Source organism: Notolepis coatsorum, assembly GCF_963971535.1.
Source record: "Notolepis coatsorum genome assembly, chromosome: 1".
NCBI classification, from domain to species: domain Eukaryota; kingdom Metazoa; phylum Chordata; class Actinopteri; order Aulopiformes; family Paralepididae; genus Notolepis; species Notolepis coatsorum.
This window is the reverse complement of record NC_140165.1, coordinates 146527173-146550091: the sequence shown is the minus strand read 5'-3', so window position 1 is coordinate 146550091 and position 22919 is coordinate 146527173. Positions and strand designations below refer to the sequence as shown.

At 41.8% G+C, this 22919-nt stretch overlaps 1 protein-coding gene across 1 annotated transcript in view; it reads right to left on the bottom strand.

The window, feature by feature from the left end:
• Positions 1-21504, bottom strand: part of inpp5l (inositol polyphosphate-5-phosphatase L) — a 45367-nt gene extending 23863 nt beyond the window's left edge. Inside the window, exons 1-3 of the mRNA XM_084326665.1 lie at positions 21047-21504; positions 10171-10212; positions 2014-2114 (exon numbers count right to left, since the gene is read on the bottom strand). Coding sequence (XP_084182791.1) covers positions 2014-2114; positions 10171-10212; positions 21047-21106 — 203 coding nt within the window. The 5' untranslated portion in view covers positions 21107-21504. The remainder of the gene's footprint in view (positions 1-2013; positions 2115-10170; positions 10213-21046) is intronic.
• Between the last annotated feature and the right edge of the window lie 1415 nt (positions 21505-22919).

The following is a 22919-nucleotide window of genomic DNA, read 5'->3' as shown; positions in this document are numbered from 1 at the left end:
GATACAAACACACTCAGACAGTGAAAGTAAAAAAAATGCATTAAAGAAAAAATAATAATAATAACACATTTTTTACATTTGCTATTACAACACGGTTACCAGCCATACATGACTGAGAAATATTGTGTTTGGGGTCCCTCATAGGGGGACTGTGAGATCAGACGGGCGAATCAGCTGCCGCCTCTAGCCTCATCGAGATAGGCTAAGAACGGGTCCCAGATTTTTGAAAACCTTTTAAGTGAATCGGTTCTCAGGAACCTTAGTCTCTCCATCCGTATGACAGAGGTCATGTCCGCCATCCACAGTTGGAAAGAAGGTGCTGAGGAGGACTTCCACTCCATCAGTATTTGTTTTTTAGCAACCGTTGTCCCCAATGTCAAAGATTGTTGCACAGCTGTAGGAAAGCTCAGAGAGGACTCAGAGCAGCCGAAGATGGCGAGCTCTGCCCCCGGCTGTAGAGTTATCTTGTAGGCCTTAGAGTACCAGTCAAATATTTTGGCCCAGAATCCTGTTAGTGAAGGGCAAAACCAGAAGGCATGAGAAAGTGTACCCTCTGATACCTGGCACCTGTCGCACAGAGGTGAAACAGAGGGGTAGATCTTGTGCAATCTATGCTTGGAGTAGTGGAGACGATGCACAACTTTAAATTGGATCAGCTGGTGTCTACTATTGACTGAGCCAAGTTGTACTATAGACAGACTCCTATCCCATACAATATCAGATAGATCAATACCGAGTTCCTCCTGCCATTGTTCTTTAATCTTCTCAGTAGAGGCCATATTACAGTTGTCAAACAGACACACAAACCTAGAGATGAGGTGCTTGGAGTGGGGAGGGCTCAGCAATATATCAAAGAAAGAATGTTCAATTGGGAGCCCTTCGAAAGCCTGAACTTTGGATCTAACATAATTTCTGACTTGTAAAAATCTGAGCCAGTTGGTGCCGGGCAACTCTAACTTCCTCTTTAGTAGATCGAAGGATGCAAAGTGACCGTCTATGTATAAGTCCTTAATGGAAGCTAGCCCCTTCCCACTCCAGGCAAGGTAACCCCCGTCTGTCCATGGAGCCGAAAAAGTGTGATTAAAACAGATTGGTGCATGGATAGAAACATCTGGTAGGCTCAAAGCACCCCTGATTTGATTTAAAATTCTGACAGAGTTTTCCACGACAAAACTTAGTTTCAAGCTTCTTAAGATCCCGGGTACCCCTGGGTTGACAAATAGCATAGCTGGCAAGGATGAGTTAATAAGGGAATTAGCCTCCATTCTCAGCCACAAGGGGGCCCCAGGAGTCAATTCACCTGTTGTCCCCTGCCGCCAGTACATCAGAGCCCTTACATTGGCAGCCCAGTAGTAGTGCCTAAATACTGGCAAGGCCAGCCCTCCCTCAGATTTAGGTTTTTGCAAGTGCATTTTTGAGATTCTGTGATTCTTATAATTCCAGATGTAAGACAGAATTACAGAGTCCAGTTCTTTGAAAAAAGACTTTGTGAGAAAGATGGGAAGATTTTGACAAAGGTATAGGAATCTGGGGAGAGAAACCATCTTGACAGAGTTTATGCGGCATATCATGGAGAGGGGTAGTACTTTCCAATTTTCAATGCATTGTTTTAGCCTTGAAACATAGTCGGCAAAGTTCAATTTAAATATTAATTTAGGATCTTTGGGTATGGTCAGACCAAGATAGGTGAGGCGATCTTTTGCCAATTTGAATGGGAGATTTTCCAGGAAACCGGGAGTGAAGGTGTCAGAAAGAGGCATAAAGTCACTCTTTGTCCAGTTAATTGTGTATCCGGATAGCTCACAGAAAGAGGTAATTAATTCTAAAAGAGGGGGAATCGATATCTCTGAATTGTGTAGGTATAATATTACATCGTCAGCATACAAGCTGATGCGTGTCTCGACGCCTCCAACTTTCAAGCCTACAAGACTTGGGTAGGATTCTACCTTTTGACAACACCACCGTGAGTGAGTATGAAATAGGACCTTGGAGTCTTAAGGTCAAAGTACTTACCAAAAGAAGTTGTCTGCATGTCCCATGTTGAGCAGGTAATCCTTCCCTCCCACCTCCTGGAAATGCAGGGCAATGAACCGTGGCTTGGAGCTCTGGATGGTCTGTTGTGAAACAGAGGATGAACAGATCTCAAGTTCAAGTTCAAGTTTCTTTATTAGTTGTCATACAAAAATACAGAATACTTTTATATGAAATGCTTTTTTCTGTTCTGCTCCTGGGAGTGTGCTAGATACAAATAAAAATGGATAAGTAAGTATAAAATAGAAAGTAAAAAGTATGTAAACAAGTGTAAACAAACATTTTCAATATATACAATATACAACACAGAGTAGGGGGGAAAATGAGTAACTGAGTTACAATACAATATACAGTACAATGCAGAAATGGGATGAGATACAACTTAGGGTAAGGTGCAATGAGGTATGAGTTGTAGTGCAAATCTCTTTACCAATCAATATAAAGTGTGTTAAAATGTCTAAAGTGGGTAAAGTGGGTGCTACATTGAGTTGTTTATTTAAAATGAGTGTGTACGTGTGGATGTGTGTGCTGTGAGTGTATTTGATGGTTTGTTACATAGTGTTATTGTCGTTGAGCATCCTGATGGCCTGGGGATAGAAGCTCCTTCTGAGTCTCTCTGTGCTTGCCATGAGACTCCGGTATCGCTTGCCTGACCGCAGCAGTTCAAAGAGGCAGTTGTTTGGGTGTGTGGTATAATATCTAATGTTCTCATGTAAATATATTCCCCTCCCCTGTATCCCCTTACCTATGCCCCCCCCCTCTCTGTGGAATAAGACATTCCCCTCCCCTTTCTCCCCAAACCTGTACCCCCCCCCCCATTTGACCTATCAAATGGGACCACACACCCCCCTTGTTGAACTATAAAGGGCTCCTCCCGACCACAATCGAGGTCTTCTTACCTGGGTCATTTCAGCTGATCACCTGGGGGAAGCCCTCAGCCATTCTCTCTATGTAATCTATCTGTTTGGTTAATAAACCTTTGTTATTATCCAAACCTCGGTTGACTGAGAACATTCTTCATCAGGATATCCACAAATATCCCACAGGTGGCTAGTCTTTGATTATTCTCTTAGCCTTACCCCTGCAACGCTTGTTGTAAATGTCTTGGAGAGTGGGAAGCCCACCTCCAATTGTGCGTTCGGCTGAATGGGCCACTCTCTGTAGTCTGCTGCGGTCTTGTGCAGTGCTATTCCCAAACCAGGAGGTGATATTGCCAGTCAGGATGCTCTCTATTGTGCATGAGTAGAAGTTCTTAAGGATCTTCTGACTCACTTTGAACTTCCTTAGGCGCCTAAGGAAGTAGAGGTGTTGCCGTGCCTTCTTGACTACACTGTCAATGTCAAGTGTCAATGTCAATGTCAAGTCCTCGAATATGTGGACTCTGAGGTACTTAAAACTGTTCACTCTCTCAACCGGTCCCCGTCGATGCTGAGGGGGCTGTAGTCCCTGACCCCCGACCTCCTAAAGTCCACAATCATCTCTTTTGTTTTGCTGACGTTCAGGGAGAGGCAGTTCTCCTGACACCACCGCGCCAGATTCTCTACCTCTTCCAGGTAGGCCCTCTCATCGTTTGCAGAGATCAGGCCCACCACTACTGTGTCATCAGCCAATTTGATGATTGTGTTGTTGTTCCGCTGTGCCACACAGTCGTGTGTGTACAGCGAGTAGAGGAGGGGACTCAGAATACAGCCCTGGGGGGCCCCTATGTTGAGAGTGATGGATGAGGAGGTGCCTGCTCTCAACACCTGGGGTCTACCCGTCAGGAAGTCCAAGACCCACTGGCAGAGGTCATAGTTCAAGCCCAGGTCCCTGAGCTTGGCTATGAGTTTGGAGGGGACTATGGTATTGAATGCTGAGCTGTATGTATTGATGAACAGCATTCTCACATTGTTCCCCTGCCTCTTGTCCAGGTGTGATGCTGCTGTGTGCAGCAAATGGGCTATGGCGTCCTCCGTGGACCTGTTGGGGCGATATGCAAATTGCAGGGGGTCCAGGTTGATGGGGAGGGAGGAACAGATGTAGCCCTTCACAAGCTTCTCAAAGCACTTCATGGCTATGGAGGTGAGAGCTATCTCACCATGTTTATGTAAATAATAATAATAATAATAATTCATTTAATTTATATAGCGCTTCTCAATAACCCGAAGTCGCTGACAATAGTCGGGAGCAAGGTAAAAACAAAGAAACGAAAGCAAAGAAACAAAAACAAAGAAACAGCAAAGAAACAAAAACAAAAGGAACATGAGACCATGGGGGGAACAGGGAAGACAGCACGATAGCACAAAAAGACAGGAGACAGACATCAGTCAGGTTGGAGGGGGGGGGGTTAAAGGCAAGGGAGAACAGGTGGGTTTTGAGGCGAGCTTTGAAGGTGGAGAGTGTAGGGGAGTCTCTGATGGACTGAGGGAGGGAGTTCCAGAGTCGGGGTGCAGTGCGGGAGAAGGCCCGATCTCCAAAGTTTTTGAGTTTGGATGTCGAGACAGTGAGGGAGGCAGTGGAGGAGGACCGGAGGGAACGGGTGGGGCGGTAGGGAAGAAAGAGATCAGTCAGGTAGGGGGGGGCCAGGCTGTGGAGGGCTTTGAAGGTGAGGAGTAGTGTTTTAAAGTTTATGCTGTGTTTGATCGGGAGCCAGTGGAGAGAGTGGAGGACAGGAGTGATGTGTTCACGGGACCGGGTGTTAGTGAGGAGGCGGGTGGCTGAGTTTTGGACCATTTGCAGTTTATAGAGGGAGCGGGAGGTGATGCCAGTGAGGAGGGAGTTGCAATAGTCCAGGCGGGAGGAGATGAAGGCGTGAATGAGGGATTCAGCAGCAGGGGGGGAGAGGCAGTGACGGATTTTTGCAATGTTGCGGAGGTGAAAGTAAGATATTTTTACGATGGAGCGGACGTGGGGGTCAAATGAGAGGGTGGGGTCAAGGAGGACACCAAGGTTTCGGACTAGGGGGGAGGGGTGATGGTGGAGTCATTGATGGTGAGTGTGATGGGTCCGGATCTGGTGAGGGTGGTTTTGGTGCCAATAATGAGAAGTTCCGTCTTGTCACTGTTCAATTTGAGGAAGTTGTGAGTCATCCAAGTTTGGAGAATGTAATGAAGTGATGTTTGGAAGCAGAGATGGAGTAGTCTGTTCCAGGGAAAGGGTCACTAATTAATTTGAGGTTGTTGTTCTTTCACTATGAATGAGTGGTGTTAGGCATCTGTAAATCTGTAAAACTGTGTTTCCCACAAGAAATTATTCTTTTTGAATCTACTGCATTTTGAGGTGAACTATGATTTTTTATGACTTTTGAAATTAATTAAGATCTCTGCCAAAAGGCTGGAAATCACATGGTGAGTGGTTGCCATGGTAACTACGGACTCTGTGGCAGAAACCACTGACTGGCGCATGTGTAGAAGCTGGTATATGAGAGAAAATGGCATTTTTATATCGCAAAATTGTCCTTTTTTACCAAATTAACGATTCTGTGTTGTCAGCAATTTATCAGTGACTTCAAATATGAAAGAAAAACAATGATATGCATGACAGATTATTAGATATGGATGACTCTCCATTCAAAGAGATAGGGGTCTGGTCTTGTTAGTCCCCGTTATCAGGATGGTGACATAATTCACTGATTCTTGAGAGTCGGGACAAAACACTTTTTAAATATTATATTTTGAGAATGCACACTATATTAATTAGAGTTATATATTCATGTAGAGAAAGGTCTGAGCTATTTAACCATGTAAAGGTGCGGGCTCTACATAGAAAAACATTTTCAACAAATTCACATGTTTCCCTTTGAAACTTGATTTGTGTTAACTCCGTCAGACACACAAAAAAGTATATAATTCTAATTATTCCAGTCCAACAAGAATCTAAAGTTCTGAAGTATGTTGTAATAGTGTTTAGTTACTCTGGTATGCAATAAAATATAATATATAAACCTCAGGTGTAATTTCACACTATTCTGAAAACCCAGAGTTAGAAATATTAGCATTTTCAAACTTTGTTTTTAATTTTGATATGATAAAAAAAAGATCACTAAGTAAATAAGACACAAGAGGATGAAGATCTCATGCTCCTTTATTACTTAAACAACATAAACTGAAGAAGGAATTTGTATTTTCCCCAAGATTAACAAAAATAAATATCTGACGGTGTTGACAATGATCTGACAGTGTTGACGAGAAACTGACGGAGTTGACAAAATTGGATTTGCATCTCTGCTAAATTTTTTAAACAGATGGAAGTGACAATAATAAGAACTAATAACTCCTTGTCTTATACTGAACATTGTTAACTCAATTGTAATAAACAACAAACTTTACATACACTGTTTCCAACTATTACAAAATGCACCGTTTCCAACAACAAAAACAGTAATGGAGAACAGGACCCCTTCTTCTCGTCCCTGTTTTCATCTACCTCCTCTACACCACTTCCTGATCTCCACTTTCTCACCCACTTCTCCTCTTCCTTTCCTTCTGCATTTCTGATTAGTTTCACTATGATGTCTTGAACTGGGCAGAAACAGACATCCTTCTTGCCACATTTGGGCTGAACCACATTTCTGTTGGACCATGGGGATGCAGAAATTCCACTTTCACATCTTGTTGCTCATTATCCACATCGATGGTCTTGGCTAGCCACCAGTGGTCATCATATACTACTGCTAACCAGTCTCCATTACTAAGGCTGCTAACAGTCGTTACTGTCACCGTACCCTCAGGACCTTTCAAAGGTTCTTCGTCCAACTCCTCCATTACATCTTCCATCTCCATACCCTCTTCCATCTCATTTTCCATCTCCTCCCACAACATGGCCAGAGGTCTCTTCTTCCTTGCCCTTTGTATATCACTCTGCTGTTCTCCTGGGTTGCCATGGTAATAGGAGGTAGCTGGGCAGAAGCACTGGCAATCCAACATCTCGCTGCAAAAGCAGGATAGTTGTCTGTTGTGGATCCTGTCCTTATGTGCGATGATCTGGTGTATTTGTCTTGTTGAGGGAACCGGTTTGAGAGGATTCATGAGAAGTGTCGTATCTTTGCATGTCTTCTTCCACAATATGATACAGCTGAACACCATTCAGACTGTTTGAGACCTTTTTGAAAAATATGTGTCCATCCGTCACATAATTTCCTCTCAGGACCAGGTTGTCAGCTGTTCTTTTTACTGTTCCGTCAATGCCGTCTGGTGCGCCCTTACCATGAGAAGTGGGGAAGAAGTTCCACGTTGTCCTTTCAAACCCCAGTGTAGGTGGGATACCAGACAGAAGAAAAAGGTTCTTCTTGTTCTTGTTTGCTTGGACCATCAGACCAAAAGTGCACGGTGGTAACCTGTGGATATTTTGTCTTGATATCTTTTAGGACTGGATCCATTTGTGTCCAGATTGCTGCAGCATCCTGTCTCTTTGACTCTGACAGTGTGCAAAACCCTGCCTTTCCACCCTTAGTGTAATACATTCTGGTATGGAGTGTTATCTGTGGCAGATTTTGTCCGAAATGGAAGGCCTGAACTTCAGCTTTATATTTGAATTTCCAGGATTCTGAAAAGTCAACATGGACGATTGCTGTACTCTCATCACAGGACTCAATTGTGTTGCTGTATTCTTTTGACTGGTTTCGCAATGAACACACATGTGTTGTGGTTTCCTTTCTGAGTTTTTGCTCAGAGTTTGATGAGCAATGAAAGGCTGCCTCGGTGTTCGACAAGCTTAGTGTTCATGTCGATTCCATTGCATGTGTCTTCTTGAACTCTCTCCCACTGCCTCCATTGGACATCGATTTTGTCTTGCTCTTGGGTTGTAACTGTACCTTTGTTTAGACATTGTGAGCAGGCGTGAAGAAGGCAGGCCTCACTTGCTGGAGAGCAACAAACTAATTGAAAACTGTCATCCAGTTTGTTTGACTTCACAACACCAGACATTTTAAGGACCTCGAGCATTAAGCATGCATTTTCATGTATTTGACACAGACATGTCTTCCGATCAGATGCTTTTGGTGCTGTGACATAGAAGGGCCTCAGAGCACAGAATGAAGAATAGCTCAGCTTTACAGTGGGGTTCTTAATCTGGAATTCAGTGTGGAGGTTGAGCATGGAGTCTAGCAGGATCATTATGTGCCGCTTGATCTTGTTCCTGGTGATTGTGTCAGTCACACGTGCATAGTTCAGGAAGAAATCCTGAACAGTCTTGTGTTATACCCTGTATTAATGTTGGCTTTTTCTGAGGCTGCTCCTTTTCTCTCATTAACTTGTAGGTTAACCCAAACTCTTTCATTTGTTGAAGAAGACGATACTTTTTAAGAATCGTGCCTGATGACACACTCAGTGCTGGTTTTTGGCGCCGTGGGACAGGAGTTTGTTTGTCTTCAGCTCTCTTCTGGGGATGTTGTGGAATAGAAGGGTCTTTTGGATTTTCGGATTCCTTACTTTGCTTCCTGATAGCATCTTCTTTGTTTCTGTGCCTGGAGAGTCCAGTGGTGATGTATTTGTAGCCTTTTTTCTGCGCATTATTGTTTTTATCAGGTTGTTTAGTTGCTTTGTTACATTTGTAATATTCTCTTTCATAGTTTTTATTTCTCTTGAATGCCTTTTTCGCATTTTACTTCGTTGCTTTTCCTGTCTGAGAGACTCCCTGCACTGTCTGGCATTGTTATCTAGAATATCCTGATCTGATTTTTATCTGATCCTGATTTTTCTTGAACTCTACACTTGTGACAACTGATAAGATTGAGACAACTGACTAGCAAAATATTATCCTGTTGATCACTCCATACCATAATGTATTACACTATGGATGGAAAGAGTCAGATAAAGGATGATGTAGCAATCTACAGTAGACACACATGGACCAGTCCTATATTAAGAATTATTATAAAGATATTAAGATGAAATATCCACAGTTTACCACCGTTCACCTTTGCTCTGATGATCTAAGTAAACAGTATAAGAACAAGAATAACTGTTTTCTTCTGTCTTGTATCCCTACTGGGTTATGAAATTTTACATCAATCAATCAACCACTTAGACACGTGATATATTTATATTTATGTATTAACACATGTGCTGGGAAAGTAAGACAATTATTCAATAAGCAGACCACAGCCTGTCCATGCTCTAAAAGTCAGAAGTGTATTGTAATGCATGCTATTATATGCACACTTCTGTGCAGATACAACTCTGAAATAACATTTAAATCCTTTACCATGTTCAAAAATAGTATAATAATAGCATATTATGAGGTTATTGATGGATTTGTCAACTCCGTCAGCTTACACGTCAACTCCGTCAGACACAAAGTCTGACGGAGTTGACAAAAAGGCACACATTTTCCCTCCAAGCCTGTATTGTGCACTGCAGCTAGCTAGTTTTTTGGCAGTTGCTAGCTGTCTTAATAATCTCACTGAAACACTTGAATTCAATCCACTATTGTTTTTTTAAAGTATAATAACGGAGAGATGGTGTTGACATGTTCCAGCTGTGACCATAGGAATATTGACATTGTTTGTCTAAAATATCAAAACGTATCAAATTTACCAGACCATGTGTGGTAGTGTTGCATTCACCACAGGCAGGGAAAGGAAAAGGGGTCATCAGGGATAGAGCTGGCCATGCTATTGCCTGATTTAATTAGGTTTATGAAAAAGTCTGACAGAGTTGACATAAACTGAGGACACAACTTTGATAGGCAGATTTCTATGGAAAATATTATTTGAGTTTCATGGCATGCATTGTTTTATACATTTATAACCCTTATCATTGATTTGATATGTATGTTTTCACAAGTGGAGAGGTTTTTCAAGCTTTTTTGGGCTGGTCAATAATGTGACCCTTGCTGAGGACAAGGAAATTAACATGGGAGCTTCTAACCACAGATTATACATTTAAACAAATATCCCCCAAAAAACAAATATATGTGCTAAAACATAACATCAGTATACACAATACCTTTAGATTGAACTTTGTGAGTATGTCAATCATTATTAATTTCTTTATTTTTTATATAAATTAGACTTTTCTATGTAGGACATGTTTTGTCCCGACTCTCAAGAATCAGTGAATTAACTTATCTTTAGACAGACTTTGGCCCTAGTACATAGAAAATGGTTCTAATTATAGGGCCAAATCTATTGTGGACAACAACGAGGGAGCTCAAACTCACCATGTAGAATTCTCGTAGCCACTCACTCTGAATTTCACCCACCTGTGGAGTGAGAAAAAGACATATCACAACAGACATGTCTATTTGGCTTTATTCATGTCGTGAGTGACCTATACTATTTATTAGTTAGAACATTTATTAGTGTTCAATACTTTCAAATCTTCTGACAGAATGGAATGCTCCCATTTTAAGGCTTTCATAGAGCATAATTTTCTTTTGTGTATCTAAAGCTAAGTAATCCTGTGACCTAGTACCATTATGTGCTATATTCAAAAGCAATTAAAGAAAATAGGGAAGTTTCATAAGCAGAGCCTTATATACTGTATACATAAAATACAATGCAAGTCCCTTCTTAGTTAGAGAAGGCCATCCCACTTTTTCATATAAAACACAATGGTGAGTGAGAAATGCATCTCCAGTGATAAAACACAGTGCGCTATGATATATATATTTTTTGCTTTTGATTATTATTTTGGTTTTTAAACAGTTTGAGAGACCTGTCTTTTTTACGTGACATATTGTATAGTCAAGTCAAGTCAAGTCAAGAGTTTTATTTGTCACGGCATACGAGTATACAATGAAATGCGGGTGGTCTTGCCCGCAACGATGTGCAATACAGTGGGTACAACATATAATAGAATCCAATACAAAAAAAATTGTGCAATAACAGGTAACAGGTAACATGGTGTGACATCAATATGTCACGATCATAGATTATGGCAGGGACTGAAGACAATAACTGACTATAAAGTCAGCGCCCCCTCAATGGGGAGCGACGACGCCTCCCTCGCGGACAAGCTCAACACCTTCTACGCTCGGTTTGGTGTAGACAGTGGCGCTGCTGGCTCTCCGGCTAGTGACGTCACTGGCGCGCCGGCTGTTGTGGAGGGGGGGGGGGGGGCAACCGCGGGGGGCGGGGACGCTCTCTCGTTGTCGGAACACAGTGTGAGAAGAGCATTTATGCAGGTGAACACCAGGAAGGCTGCTGGCCCAGATGGCATAACAGGAACACCAGGAAGGCTGCTGGCCCAGATGGCATAACAGGACGCATACTCAAGTCCTGTGCCAACCAGCTGGCCCCAGTGTTCACCGCCATATTTAATCAATCCCTGGCGGAGTCAGTGGTCCCTGCCTGCTTCAAGATGTCTACCATCATCCCTGTACCGAAGAAACCCTCCCCAACATGTCCAAATGACTACAGACCGGTGGCACTCACCTCTGTGGTCATGAAATGTTTCGAGAGGCTGGTCAAGGACCACATTTGTGCCTCCCTCCCCAGTGATATGGACCCTATGCAATTTGCATACAGGACAAACAGGTCCACCGACGACGCGGTCTCCCAGGTACTGCACAGCACCCTCTCGCACCTTGACCGTCAGAAGGGGGGCTATGTGAGACTGTTGTTCATTGACTACAGCTCAGCGTTCAACACCATAGTCCCCACCAGACTGGTGGACAAGCTGATCGAGCTAGGTCTGAGCTCCGCCCTGAGCGCCTGGGTACTGGACTTTCTGAGCGAAAGACCCCAGGCGGTCAGGGTGGGGGGTCAGACCTCCAACACCATCACCCTGAGCATCGGGTCCCCCCAGGGCTGTGTTCTGAGCCCCCTGCTGTACTCACTCTACACACACGATTGTGTGGCCAAGTTCAGCTCCAACTCCATAGTGAAGTTTGCAGACGACACGTGGTGGTGGGGCTGATCTCGGACAACGACGAGAAGGCCTACCGGGAGGAGGTTGAGGTACTGGAACGCTGGTGCCAGGACAACAGCCTGCTCCTGAACATTGGTAAAACCAAGGAGCTGATCGTGGATTATAGGAGAGGACAGCAGGAGACGCACACACCACTGATGATTAACGGGCTACCGTGGACAGGGTGAGCAGCTTTAAGTACCTGGGGGTCCACATCTCAGAGGACCTGACATGGTCAACACACATAGACACAGTAGTAGCGAAACAGCGCCTCTACCACCTGAGACAGTTAAGGAAGTTCAGAGTATCGGGGAAGATACTCCAGTCCTTCTACTCAGGAGCTGTAGAGAGCATCCTGACCGGAAACATCACTGCCTGCCTGGTATGGAAACAGCACGGCACAGCCGCACAGGACAAGAAGGCCCTACAGAGAGTGGTGCGCTCAGCCGAGCGTACCACGGGTATTGCACTACCTCCCCTGCAGGTTCTATACAACAAGAGGTGCAAATCCAGAGCCTGCAGAATAATGAAAGACCCCCACCACCCCAATAACAGCCTGTTTCAGCTGCTGAGGTCAGGCAGACGCCTGCGAACCCCAGCTACTAGGACAGAGAGGCTTAGGCTTAGCTTCTTCCCCCAGGCCATCAGAGTCCTGAACAATGAACATTGAGTACCACAGAACACTGAACTATCCACACATAAGCACACATGAGCACACACACGACACGCACGCTGTGCACGCTCACACACTAGCAGCCACTTTAACACTTCAACATGAGCGGGCACACACTCATGCGCACACACTCACACTTATTGCCAAAAGGAAAAGCCACTTTAAATCAGTATTAGCAACAGTAACAGTGTATTGCACTACCAAAGCTACCTAGCATGTCCTATATGCTCTGTAAATAACTATGTACAGATACCGATTTTGATGTCACACCATGTTACCTGTTACCTGTTATTGCAAAAAAAAATGTATTGGATTCTATTATATGTTGTACCCACTGTATTGCACATCGTTGCGGGCAAGACCACCCGCATTTCATTGTATACTTGTATATTGCCGTGACAAATAAAACTCTTGACTTGACTTGATGTTTTTATTGTGTGCGTTTATCTTTTTATCTTATGTTGTGGGACTTGTACAGCACTTTGGTCAACTTTGTTGTTTTTAAATGTGCTCTATAAATAAAGTGGATTGGATGATACACAGTAGCTAGGGGTTTTAAAGTGGAGGGAGAGGAATGCATGTACAGAAGGTCACCATAATTAAATACAGACATAGTTGTTGATTGTACAATGGTCTTCTGACTGGCAGTAGAAAAGCATGCTTTGTTTCTATACAAAAATTCTACTTTTCTTCTACTTTTTTGTTGTTTGTTGACAGTTGTTCTACATGGGTGTAAAAGGGTCTAGTATCTAACCAAAGATTCTACTATTTCAAGTTGAGAACCTTGAAGTGTATGGATACTAATATTAGGAGTATTCCTCACACAAGACCTTGAGAATAACATATTTTATTATATCGGAATTTAAGATAAGATTGTGGTTAATGAGAGATATCTGAAAGGCATCAAAAGCAGACTGTACATTTGTAGAGGCCAATTTAATTAACCCTTTCAAACCTAAGCCTGAAACAGTCCACCTGGGTATATGTAGTTGTTATTGCTGTGTAATTATCAGAGAATGTGCTGTGAGTAAGTGCTTTTCACCCTTTTTTCAGAACTACTTCAGCTTTCAATTTCTGTTATTGTTTGAACTTACTGTATGTTTTGAGTGTGTATCAAACTGTTATTAGACAAGAAAAACGAAAATCGGAATGGGATTTTTACAGGTTTTTAGTGAAGTAGACACTGCAATTGACCATCAATTTGTGGTCAATGTACATTTTGAACTTGGAACTATTATGCAACTGCAGTCAAGTTTGTGAACCCTGGCTTTTAGATTATGCTTCTTATGCTCCTTTTACTCACTTTTTTCTCTGCAGAATTTTTACCTTGGTGGTTGACCTTGAAGCAGGTAGAATTCTACTTGTGAAGTAGAAGTACTTGTGTTTACTTCCTCAATAACCCCCACAGTTGTTGGATTACAGTAATAAGCCATATATATGAAGAAAGCTCAGCTCCTTGGCTTTCAGACGGCCCTGAGCTTTTTTCGAGTTACGGTACAGAGAAGCAGCAGTGGTAAATGGGACCCAGCCATTAAGCCTGTAGGCTTAAAAGAGAGTGGAGCCAGTAGCAACTGAGAATTAAATTATGATTCTAGAATTTTGGCAGCATCTGTTTGATATTGGATATCACTGGAATGCCAAGGAACAGCTTTTCACAAGCAAGGGATTTTACCAGAGATAAATGTTAGATTTAAAATGCGAGCAAGCGGTGTGGCAATTATATGAGTACTAGAGACAATCAAGATCATCCTCATCATTTGACTTCTTTGTGTTTATGAGTGCATTATATACACTTCATTGTAACTTACAGGTCCAAATTAAAATCTATTGTCAGATTGTTAAGAATTGGATGAATTCTCTGCCACAGAACTAGGAGTATAGTTCACTGAAACTGTGCTAAGCAGGCAGTCTACGAAATAAATGGCGAGAAGATATGAAGTGACGATTAAAAGCTTCACAGTCTGTTTTATTTTAAATTAAATAATAATTTTGACAACCAATCTGAGCAGGTAGAGAGGTGGTAGGCTAGTTTTTTCTTTAAAGATTTCATGATTTTACAAAAGCTGACTGCATCTCTATGGGAGCCCACAACAGAGGTCAAGTAATGATCAGATTGTTTTTATTCAAAAGCTCTTAGGGGGCATGTTTCTCAGCAAAACTATGAGCATGAGCATGAAACTAATAAAACTAAAAGCTGGGTAAAAACTGGAATTGTGCAGAATTTATCTAAGTCAGCAGCATGATACAAATCATGTGAACACTGAACACCCTTAAACATTTTTAAGTTTTGTTTACACTCGCTTTGTATTTATAGCCTCTGGAAAATCTGAAACATGCAATTGGGCAATTATCACTAATGTGAAAACTCCACTGACCTAAAAGAAACACACCTTGTGACTCGTGTTGGGTCCCGACCTACAGTTTAAGAACCTTTCAACTAGAGAGGCCAATTTGTCTGAGATCAATGAGGAATCCTCATTTGAATAGGCGTAGCTGTGTCATAATCCTGCCTGGTATTTAAGATGCATTACCACTTGACAAGAGTGTATAAAACATGCATGAGGAAAGGCAGGCAGATTACACACCCCTGTCTGTCAAACAAGAGCTTGGGCCATTGAGCAGGAATAACAGGTAAGATGAACCACAACAACAAAGTTTTTTTTTACCATATCAGAGATAATGTGTGTGGACTTCAGAGTACAACTATTGTTGAAAATGACACTTACATGGACTACATTGTGTAATAGTGGCAAATCTACAATTTCTCCTTGAACTGAGTTGTAGTATTTCTGGTATTTGAACGAATCGTGTCCTGGAAGTCCCAGTGCATAACTGCATATAGACCGGGCATGTAGAGTCCTGTGAAGTATGTGGAGTGAATTGCCTCCTGGGCCAGGGAGAAACCAGCAGCTTTGCATAGTGTATTTGCATGGCAGAGTGGCTGGCTACTCCTCAGGGCATGTCATACATAACTGTGGTGTCTGACACCAGAGAATGTGTGTGTGTGTACACTCACATACTCCACAAGGCAACAGCACCAACACTACCCCACTCTGATTATCATCCATTGAAAGAGGATGGAGGAGAGACTTTACTTTATCCAATCGTGATAGGTTGTGATATATGGAAATATACAGACTTGCAAAACTCATAAATCGTATAGTATCGTGTAGCACAATGATGCTGGGCATGGTTTAAAAATGTTCCAATACCAATACTGTTACATTCAAAATCAATAAGCAGGGGTGTAGCAGGGGATTATAGGCCCTGTGCACATGCTATGTCTCTCAGCCCCTCTCTCCTGCCATTCGTGACTCATAAGCACACACCTCCAGACAATCTAAGACATTAATTGACTTAATGATTATACTGAGGTGCATCCATAGTGGAATAAGAGCAGCAGTAATTGTCTTGTTATTACCACATCTTCAAGAGTTGCCTCACTTTGTCATAAGAGGACAATTGTATTACACTACATTATATTTATCTATCTATTAAAGAGATTTGCACTACATTCATACCTCATTTGCATTTGCACCTTACCTTAATGTGTTGTACCTCATTGTCTGCATTTTTACAAATGTATACTCACTGTACTTAGGTTGTACTTTAGATTGTATATTGTATTGTATATTGTATATTCCTCTTTTACTTACTTTTTTACTGTATGAAGCACACTCTCAGGGGCTCATACAGAACCAAGCATTTCACCGTAAAGTACATGTATTTTATATGTGACAAATAATAAACTTAGACTTTTGGACATCATGTAGTATGAAATACTTGCAGTGTTGTCGAAGCAGAGCTATTAGCTCACCTAGCGAGTCCCGTGGTCTGAGCTCTGGTTCCAAGTGATAGCAGGCAGCAAACAGCAGAAACCAGCTCACAAAAGAGAAACCGTTTTAATCCACAGCACAACATGCAGGCAAAGGGTTAACCACCTCCAAAACAAAACAGCTCCAGCGTGTAGTAATACACCAGCCCTTTTCAAGGAAAAGATTATGCCAAATGATAGCAGAATTCAAAGTGCTAGAGGACAATGATTTTGTATTAGAAATGTGGAACCCTTTTGCCTGCATGTTGTGCTGTGGATTAAAAACATTTTGGTTTCAAGCCCCCATTTACTTTCCAGTTCGCCTGGAAACTGGCCAGAATTCCTGACCACAGGAATCTGTAAGTAAGCTAATCGTTTTGCATCCACTACACTACTGGCAAGTATTTCATACAACCTTATCTCCAAAATTCAGAACTATTCCTTTAAGCTTCAATACTCTGCATTTGAAACTTTTAAAACAACCTTTTAAAACCAACTCAGACCCTCTGAGGGGCCTCGCCCAGCTTGGGACCCTAGGCAGTCAGTTTCACTATTCCCCCTACTTGCTACACCCCTGACTATACAAGTACTTTTGTCAACACTGTGTGCATGGTGCAGGCACTGAGGCTCTAAGGCAAGAGCTAAAATCCAATGTGTAACCAAAGACCTTTGTGTTGATTTGTCAACTAATTCATGTTGGATATAATAATGCTGGTAGTGATTGGCTGCAGAAAAAAATACCATTTTACAGTTGTAAATAGGGCTGCATGATTTTTCTCCATGAGAATTGAGATCACGATTCTCTCACACGATTCTTTTTCAATAAAAACATTTATTGCACTCTTTCTTAAACAGACAACATAACATTATGAAAGTGCTTGACTTAAACTTAAAGGTCTCTTGTAACATACAAAATAACTCTTTTCCTCTCTTACGCCCGTGCGTCGCGGCACTTTTCTCTCGTCAGTCAGCTCAGGGCGTTATTTGACAAGCGCTCCGTCAAATGACCACTTTCGGTTCTGACCTTTGTCCCGACTCTAGCGTCAGAATGTTATGAAGTGGATAATCACGCTGTTTTGACCGGTACACATATTACAAAAACATTTCTACAAAACAAATTTTCCGTGGGATTTTTATAAACTTTTGACTGTATGACTAAGACTTCAGGTTATGGAACTGTTGTGTTGTCCAGCTCCATTTTTCAATACCAGGTTGTATTGATTTGATTCAATCAATACCTTGATGGTATTATTCATTTTCAATATGCAGCCCAATGTGGTACCATCTTTATTGTGGCCCATGTGTCATGACAACATTGTATTGTATCATATTGCATAATAATACCATATTGTACCATATCAAATGGTATCATATTGCATCATATCATGTCGTATCATATCATATCGTATCATATCAAATGGCATTGTACCGTATCTTGTATCGTATCATACCGTACCATATCGTACTAGTACTGTATCTGATAGTGTTGCATTTTACCATACCGTATCCTATTATATCATATTGTGTATCGTATCAAATGGTATCGTGATACCATTGAAACCGCAATGTATCTCTGGTTATTGAAGTCTGGTTATTCCCACCCCTAATAATCAGTCACACATTTTCACTTAGAGGTAATACTGACACCTGGGAGGAATGGTGGTGCTGACACTGGACAACAGGCAGAGCAGTGGTCACTTAACTTACTTTACAGAGTAGATGCACTTACATAGAGGTAAGAATGTAAGTGCATCTACTCTACAGTCAAGAAGTGATAAAAATGCCATAACAATCAATAATTGTGTCAGAGGGAATAACTTTATACAGTTGTACTTGTTTTAATTTCAATTATGTTACCTTTATGGGGGGGAAAACAGCAAAGAGGTTTACACAAGACCAGAGAGAGAGAGGGAGAGGGAGAGGGAGAGGGGGAGAGAGAGAGAGAGAGAGAGAGAGAGAGAGAGAGAGAGAGAGAGAGAGAGAGAGAGAGAGAGAGAGAGAGAGAGAGAGAGAGAGAGAGAGAGAGAGAGAGAAGAGAGAGAGAGAAGAGAGAGAGAGGGAGGAGACTGTGTTCCAGCATGCCCTTTAGGAGAAAGATGGGTCAACTGGATCCCACATGGAGAGGTCATGGATGGATGAATATTTTTTTTCATTTTGACACAATAGTTTGTCAGTAAAGGACATCTGAATATCCCCTTGGGGATAAATAAAGGTTTTCAATTAAATTCAATTCAATTCAATTAAAGGCAAAATGTGTTAAATACATTCTACATTAAGTATTGTGGTACTGCAGAGAAGCCTTGGCCTACAAATCGTAGTCCATAGACGTACAGAATTGTTTTGGTTTGGTGTACAGCCCCCTGCAAAAATCAGAGCGTGCTCATTTTAATACTTTTTTCAATGAAAAGGAAAACGAAGCAAACATTTTAATTCCCTCTAACATCATGAATCATATTGCAACTGCAATATCTGTCAAAAGAATCACAATATGATTTCACCCCCAACATCGTTTAGCCCTAGTATATGAGCTGTGTTCATCAATGTGTGTAACCTCAGCAGCCAACCTACTGGTGACACTGTTTATTTTTCTGCCTAACCCCGGTTCTAAAGTGCTTTTAAATTTGTCTTGTGATGTGATTAGGGTCTTACCCTTGTCCAGAGGGCTGGATGAATGTTTTAGTGTTTGTTTATACAAATCAGATGGCCAAAATAAGTAGAAAAGCTTGCACCCCCCAGGGCTGATATCTGTTTACAGATATCTCCCACAATGGGATCTAACATGTTTTCATTGGTGCCAGATATATGGCAACCGGAAACATGGTCCTAAGCCAAATTTCCATGAGTTCCCTCCTCCTCCCAAGCAATGGCTGAAAGCCTGAAAGTTCCCTGGCAGCCAAGCAGGAGTTTACATATTAGTCCTCCATTACAGAAAAACCTCCTCGTCTGTTGACATTGGGAATTGTTGGGGTGAAACATGTGTGACTCGCTATCAACCACTGAATGTCATGGAAGTTAAGAAACCTGAATGAGGACATAAGGAGGCAGACCTGAATACAAAGTTATGAAAACTGAACGAAGACGCATTTGTAATTGCCTACGGGAGGTAGGTTTGTAAAGGAATCTAAATGTTCAAAATGTCTGTCTACTCTGGACAGGAACCATGACTCACTGTGCAGTCAATATTTGAGAGCATATTCCTTCCTACAGTGTGGTATGTTGCCAAGAAAATGGATGGGTGTCAATGTTAATAAGCCAAAGATTCAGGGGCCTTGGATAAAGGATGTCTAAATATTATGAGCAGGTCGGATGAATCATGAGGTGTGAACCTGCCTGCGCCCCCCATTCGCTCAGTAACACAAGTGTGTCTTTTGCACGGAGTTAGTAGGCCTGGCTTTTTTGTTTCTATTTCAATTTCAACTGACTCGTTACGTTTTTCCCGACAGAAGAGGATATTAAAACGGAGTAAGCTAAACTACTAAACATATCTCTATATAGTATTATGCTACAGTATTAGCACCTCAAAGGCACTAAAAACAATATTACAAACATCTCAAAACAAACTGGTCAGACTACTGCTTGACCTTACCCCTAGAACCCACCTCACCCCTGCCCACTTTGACAATCTAGGATGGCTTAGAGTAGACAACAGAGTACAGCAACTTGCAATGGGCCTGGTCTACAAGATACACTACACGACCAAGGTACCCATGTACATGTCAAAATACTTCCCAAAGGTCAGTGAATACCACGATCACAACACCAGAGGGAGCTCCACAAATCATGTAAAACCCAGATTCGGCTCAAACAAGGGACTAAACACGTTTCGCAATTATGCCACAACAATGTGGAACGCCCTACCCAAAGCTGTAAAGGAATGTGAATCACTACCCACCTTCAAAAACACTCTCAAAGAACACCTACGGGAGACTGCAATTCAAAACTGGCCCCTACAAATTTCCTAACCCAGTTGTACAATAAAGACCAAGCATGGCTTTGTCAGTATTCCAATGTACAGCCCCACCCAACCCCACCCCACCTACCCAACCTCCTCCAATGTACAGTTTCTATGTCAAATGTATGTCAGTATTCCAATGTACAGTGTCCCCCCCCCCCCCACCTACCCAACCTCCCCCAATGCACAGTTTCTATGTCAAATGTATATACACTCTTTTTCTGGATTTTTTTAGTATCACAAACAGTACTGTATTTGAAAATCTGGTATGTCATAAATGTATAGATGTAGCAGTACTGTCTATCTGTATGTCGTGTGTGTCATATGATGAATTGAAAATGGGGGACCCTGATGGAAACAAGACGAAAGTCTTTCTCAGGTCTGCATCCTCTTAACAATTGTATGTATTGAGCTGTACTGTACTGTACCCATTCTGCAATCTGTTAATAAACTTTTCAATCAATCAATCAAACAGCAACTGGTCATTGCGCGCGCGTCCAGGCGCCTTCTTGCGACGACTTTTGACAAATTTCTTTAACCTACGTCTAGTAGTATCGACCTCGACCTGTAACATACACCGGCCTGAGCAAATCACAAAAGTGAATGAGACAGAAAGTAAAACTCGTAATTTACTTGGGCCTGCCGATCAACTTATTAATGGAACCTCAATACCATTATGAGGTCCTAACCATTTGGACTAGTTCCAGCGTGCAGCTGTTAAATGATCTTCCCATCGGGTTACTTACATTGTCAAATAGCGATCCAACATTCGCAGTGACAAGCAACACATCAGTGTAGGGCTCCATGATAACATCGACTTCCAGAAATAGTCCAAGGAACTCCGTGGCTTTGGGAAATGACGTGCGTAGGTATAGGCCTACTCTTCGAAGCTTACCGGGGATAGATCTTGTTGTATAAGCCTACATTGTAAGTCAGTAATGTATTATATTCGCTATGCCTTGCTTTAGTTCCGACTTGTCCGCTTCTCTAGACGGCGCCTCGTAGTCCTGTTCAGGTGCTAATAGAGCAGGGTTCGTGTCCATCGTCGACCAAGAAACGGGAGAAGGAGCGTGGATTGTCGTCGCTCTTCATGGTGGTTAATTGGACTAGGTTCTTAGAGGACTTAACGCCTGGACAGTGCATCTGCTGTCCGAATAGACGGCGAAGACCCAGAAGTTGTTGTAACCAATGTTGTGTTATGAACTCTCTGGAGCTCCGCCCTATTTGTGTGTGTGCAGTCTGTTGTACCCTTCCTTGTCCAAGTGTTATGACCGCATGTAGCCAACATACAGTACTAGCCTACAGTATTAGTAGAGAAATCACACACGTTTGCATAATTACAATTAAATAACACCGGCTATTATAGGTCCCATAAATATATATGTGGTGCGGCTACCTAAGTCATGCCTTTGTGAAAAATACTGTACCCCGGCCCGGGCCACAGCCCTGGCTACTTACAATGAATTATAAATCAAGTGTAAGGTAGGCTATACATCACTGATTCTTGAGAGTCGGGACAAAACACCTTTTAAATATTATATTTTGAGAATGCACACTATATTAATTAGAGTTATATATTCATGTAGAGAAAGGTCTGAGCTATTTAACCATGTAAAGGTGCGGGCTCTACATAGAAAAACATTTTCAACAAATTCACATGTTTCCCTTTGAAACTTGATTTGTGTTAACTCCGTCAGACACACAAAAAAGTATATAATTCTAATTATTCCAGTCCAACAAGAATCTAAAGTTCTGAAGTATGTTGTAATAGTGTTTAATTACTCTGGTATGCAATAAAATATAATATATAAAAATAATAAACATCAGGTGTAATTTCACACTATTCTGAAAACCCAGAGTTAGAAATATTAGCATTTTCAAACTTTGTTTTTAATTTTGATATGATAAAAAAAAGATCATTAAGTAAATAAGACACAAGAGGATGAAGATCTAATGCTCCTTTATTACTTAAACAACATAAACTGAAGAAGGAATTTGTATTTTCCCCAAGATTAACAAAAATAAATATCTGACAGTGTTGACAATGATCTGACGGAGTTGACAAAATTGGATTTGCGTCTCTGCTCAATTTTTTAAACAGATGGAAGTGACAATAATAAGAACTAATAACTCCTTGTCTTATACTGAACATTTTGTTAACTCAATTGTAATAAACAACAAACTTTACATACACTGTTTCCAACTATTACAAAATGCACCGTTTCCAACAACAAAAACAGTAATGGAGAACAGGACCCCTTCTTCTCGTCCCTGTTTTCATCTACCTCCTCTACACCACTTCCTGATCTCCACTTTCTCACCCACTTCTCCTCTTCCTTTCCTTCTGCATTTCTGATTAGTTTCACTATGATGTCTTGAACTGGGCAGAAACAGACATCCTTCTTGCCACATTTGGGCTGAACCACATTTCTGTTGGACCATGGGGATGCAGAAATTCCACTTTCACATCTTGTTGCTCATTATCCACATCGATGGTCTTGGCTAGCCACCAGTGGTCATCATATACTACTGCTAACAAGTCTCCATTACTAAGGCTGCTAAGTGCTAACAGTCGTTACTGTCACCGTACCCTCAGGACCTTTCAAAGGTTCTTCGTCC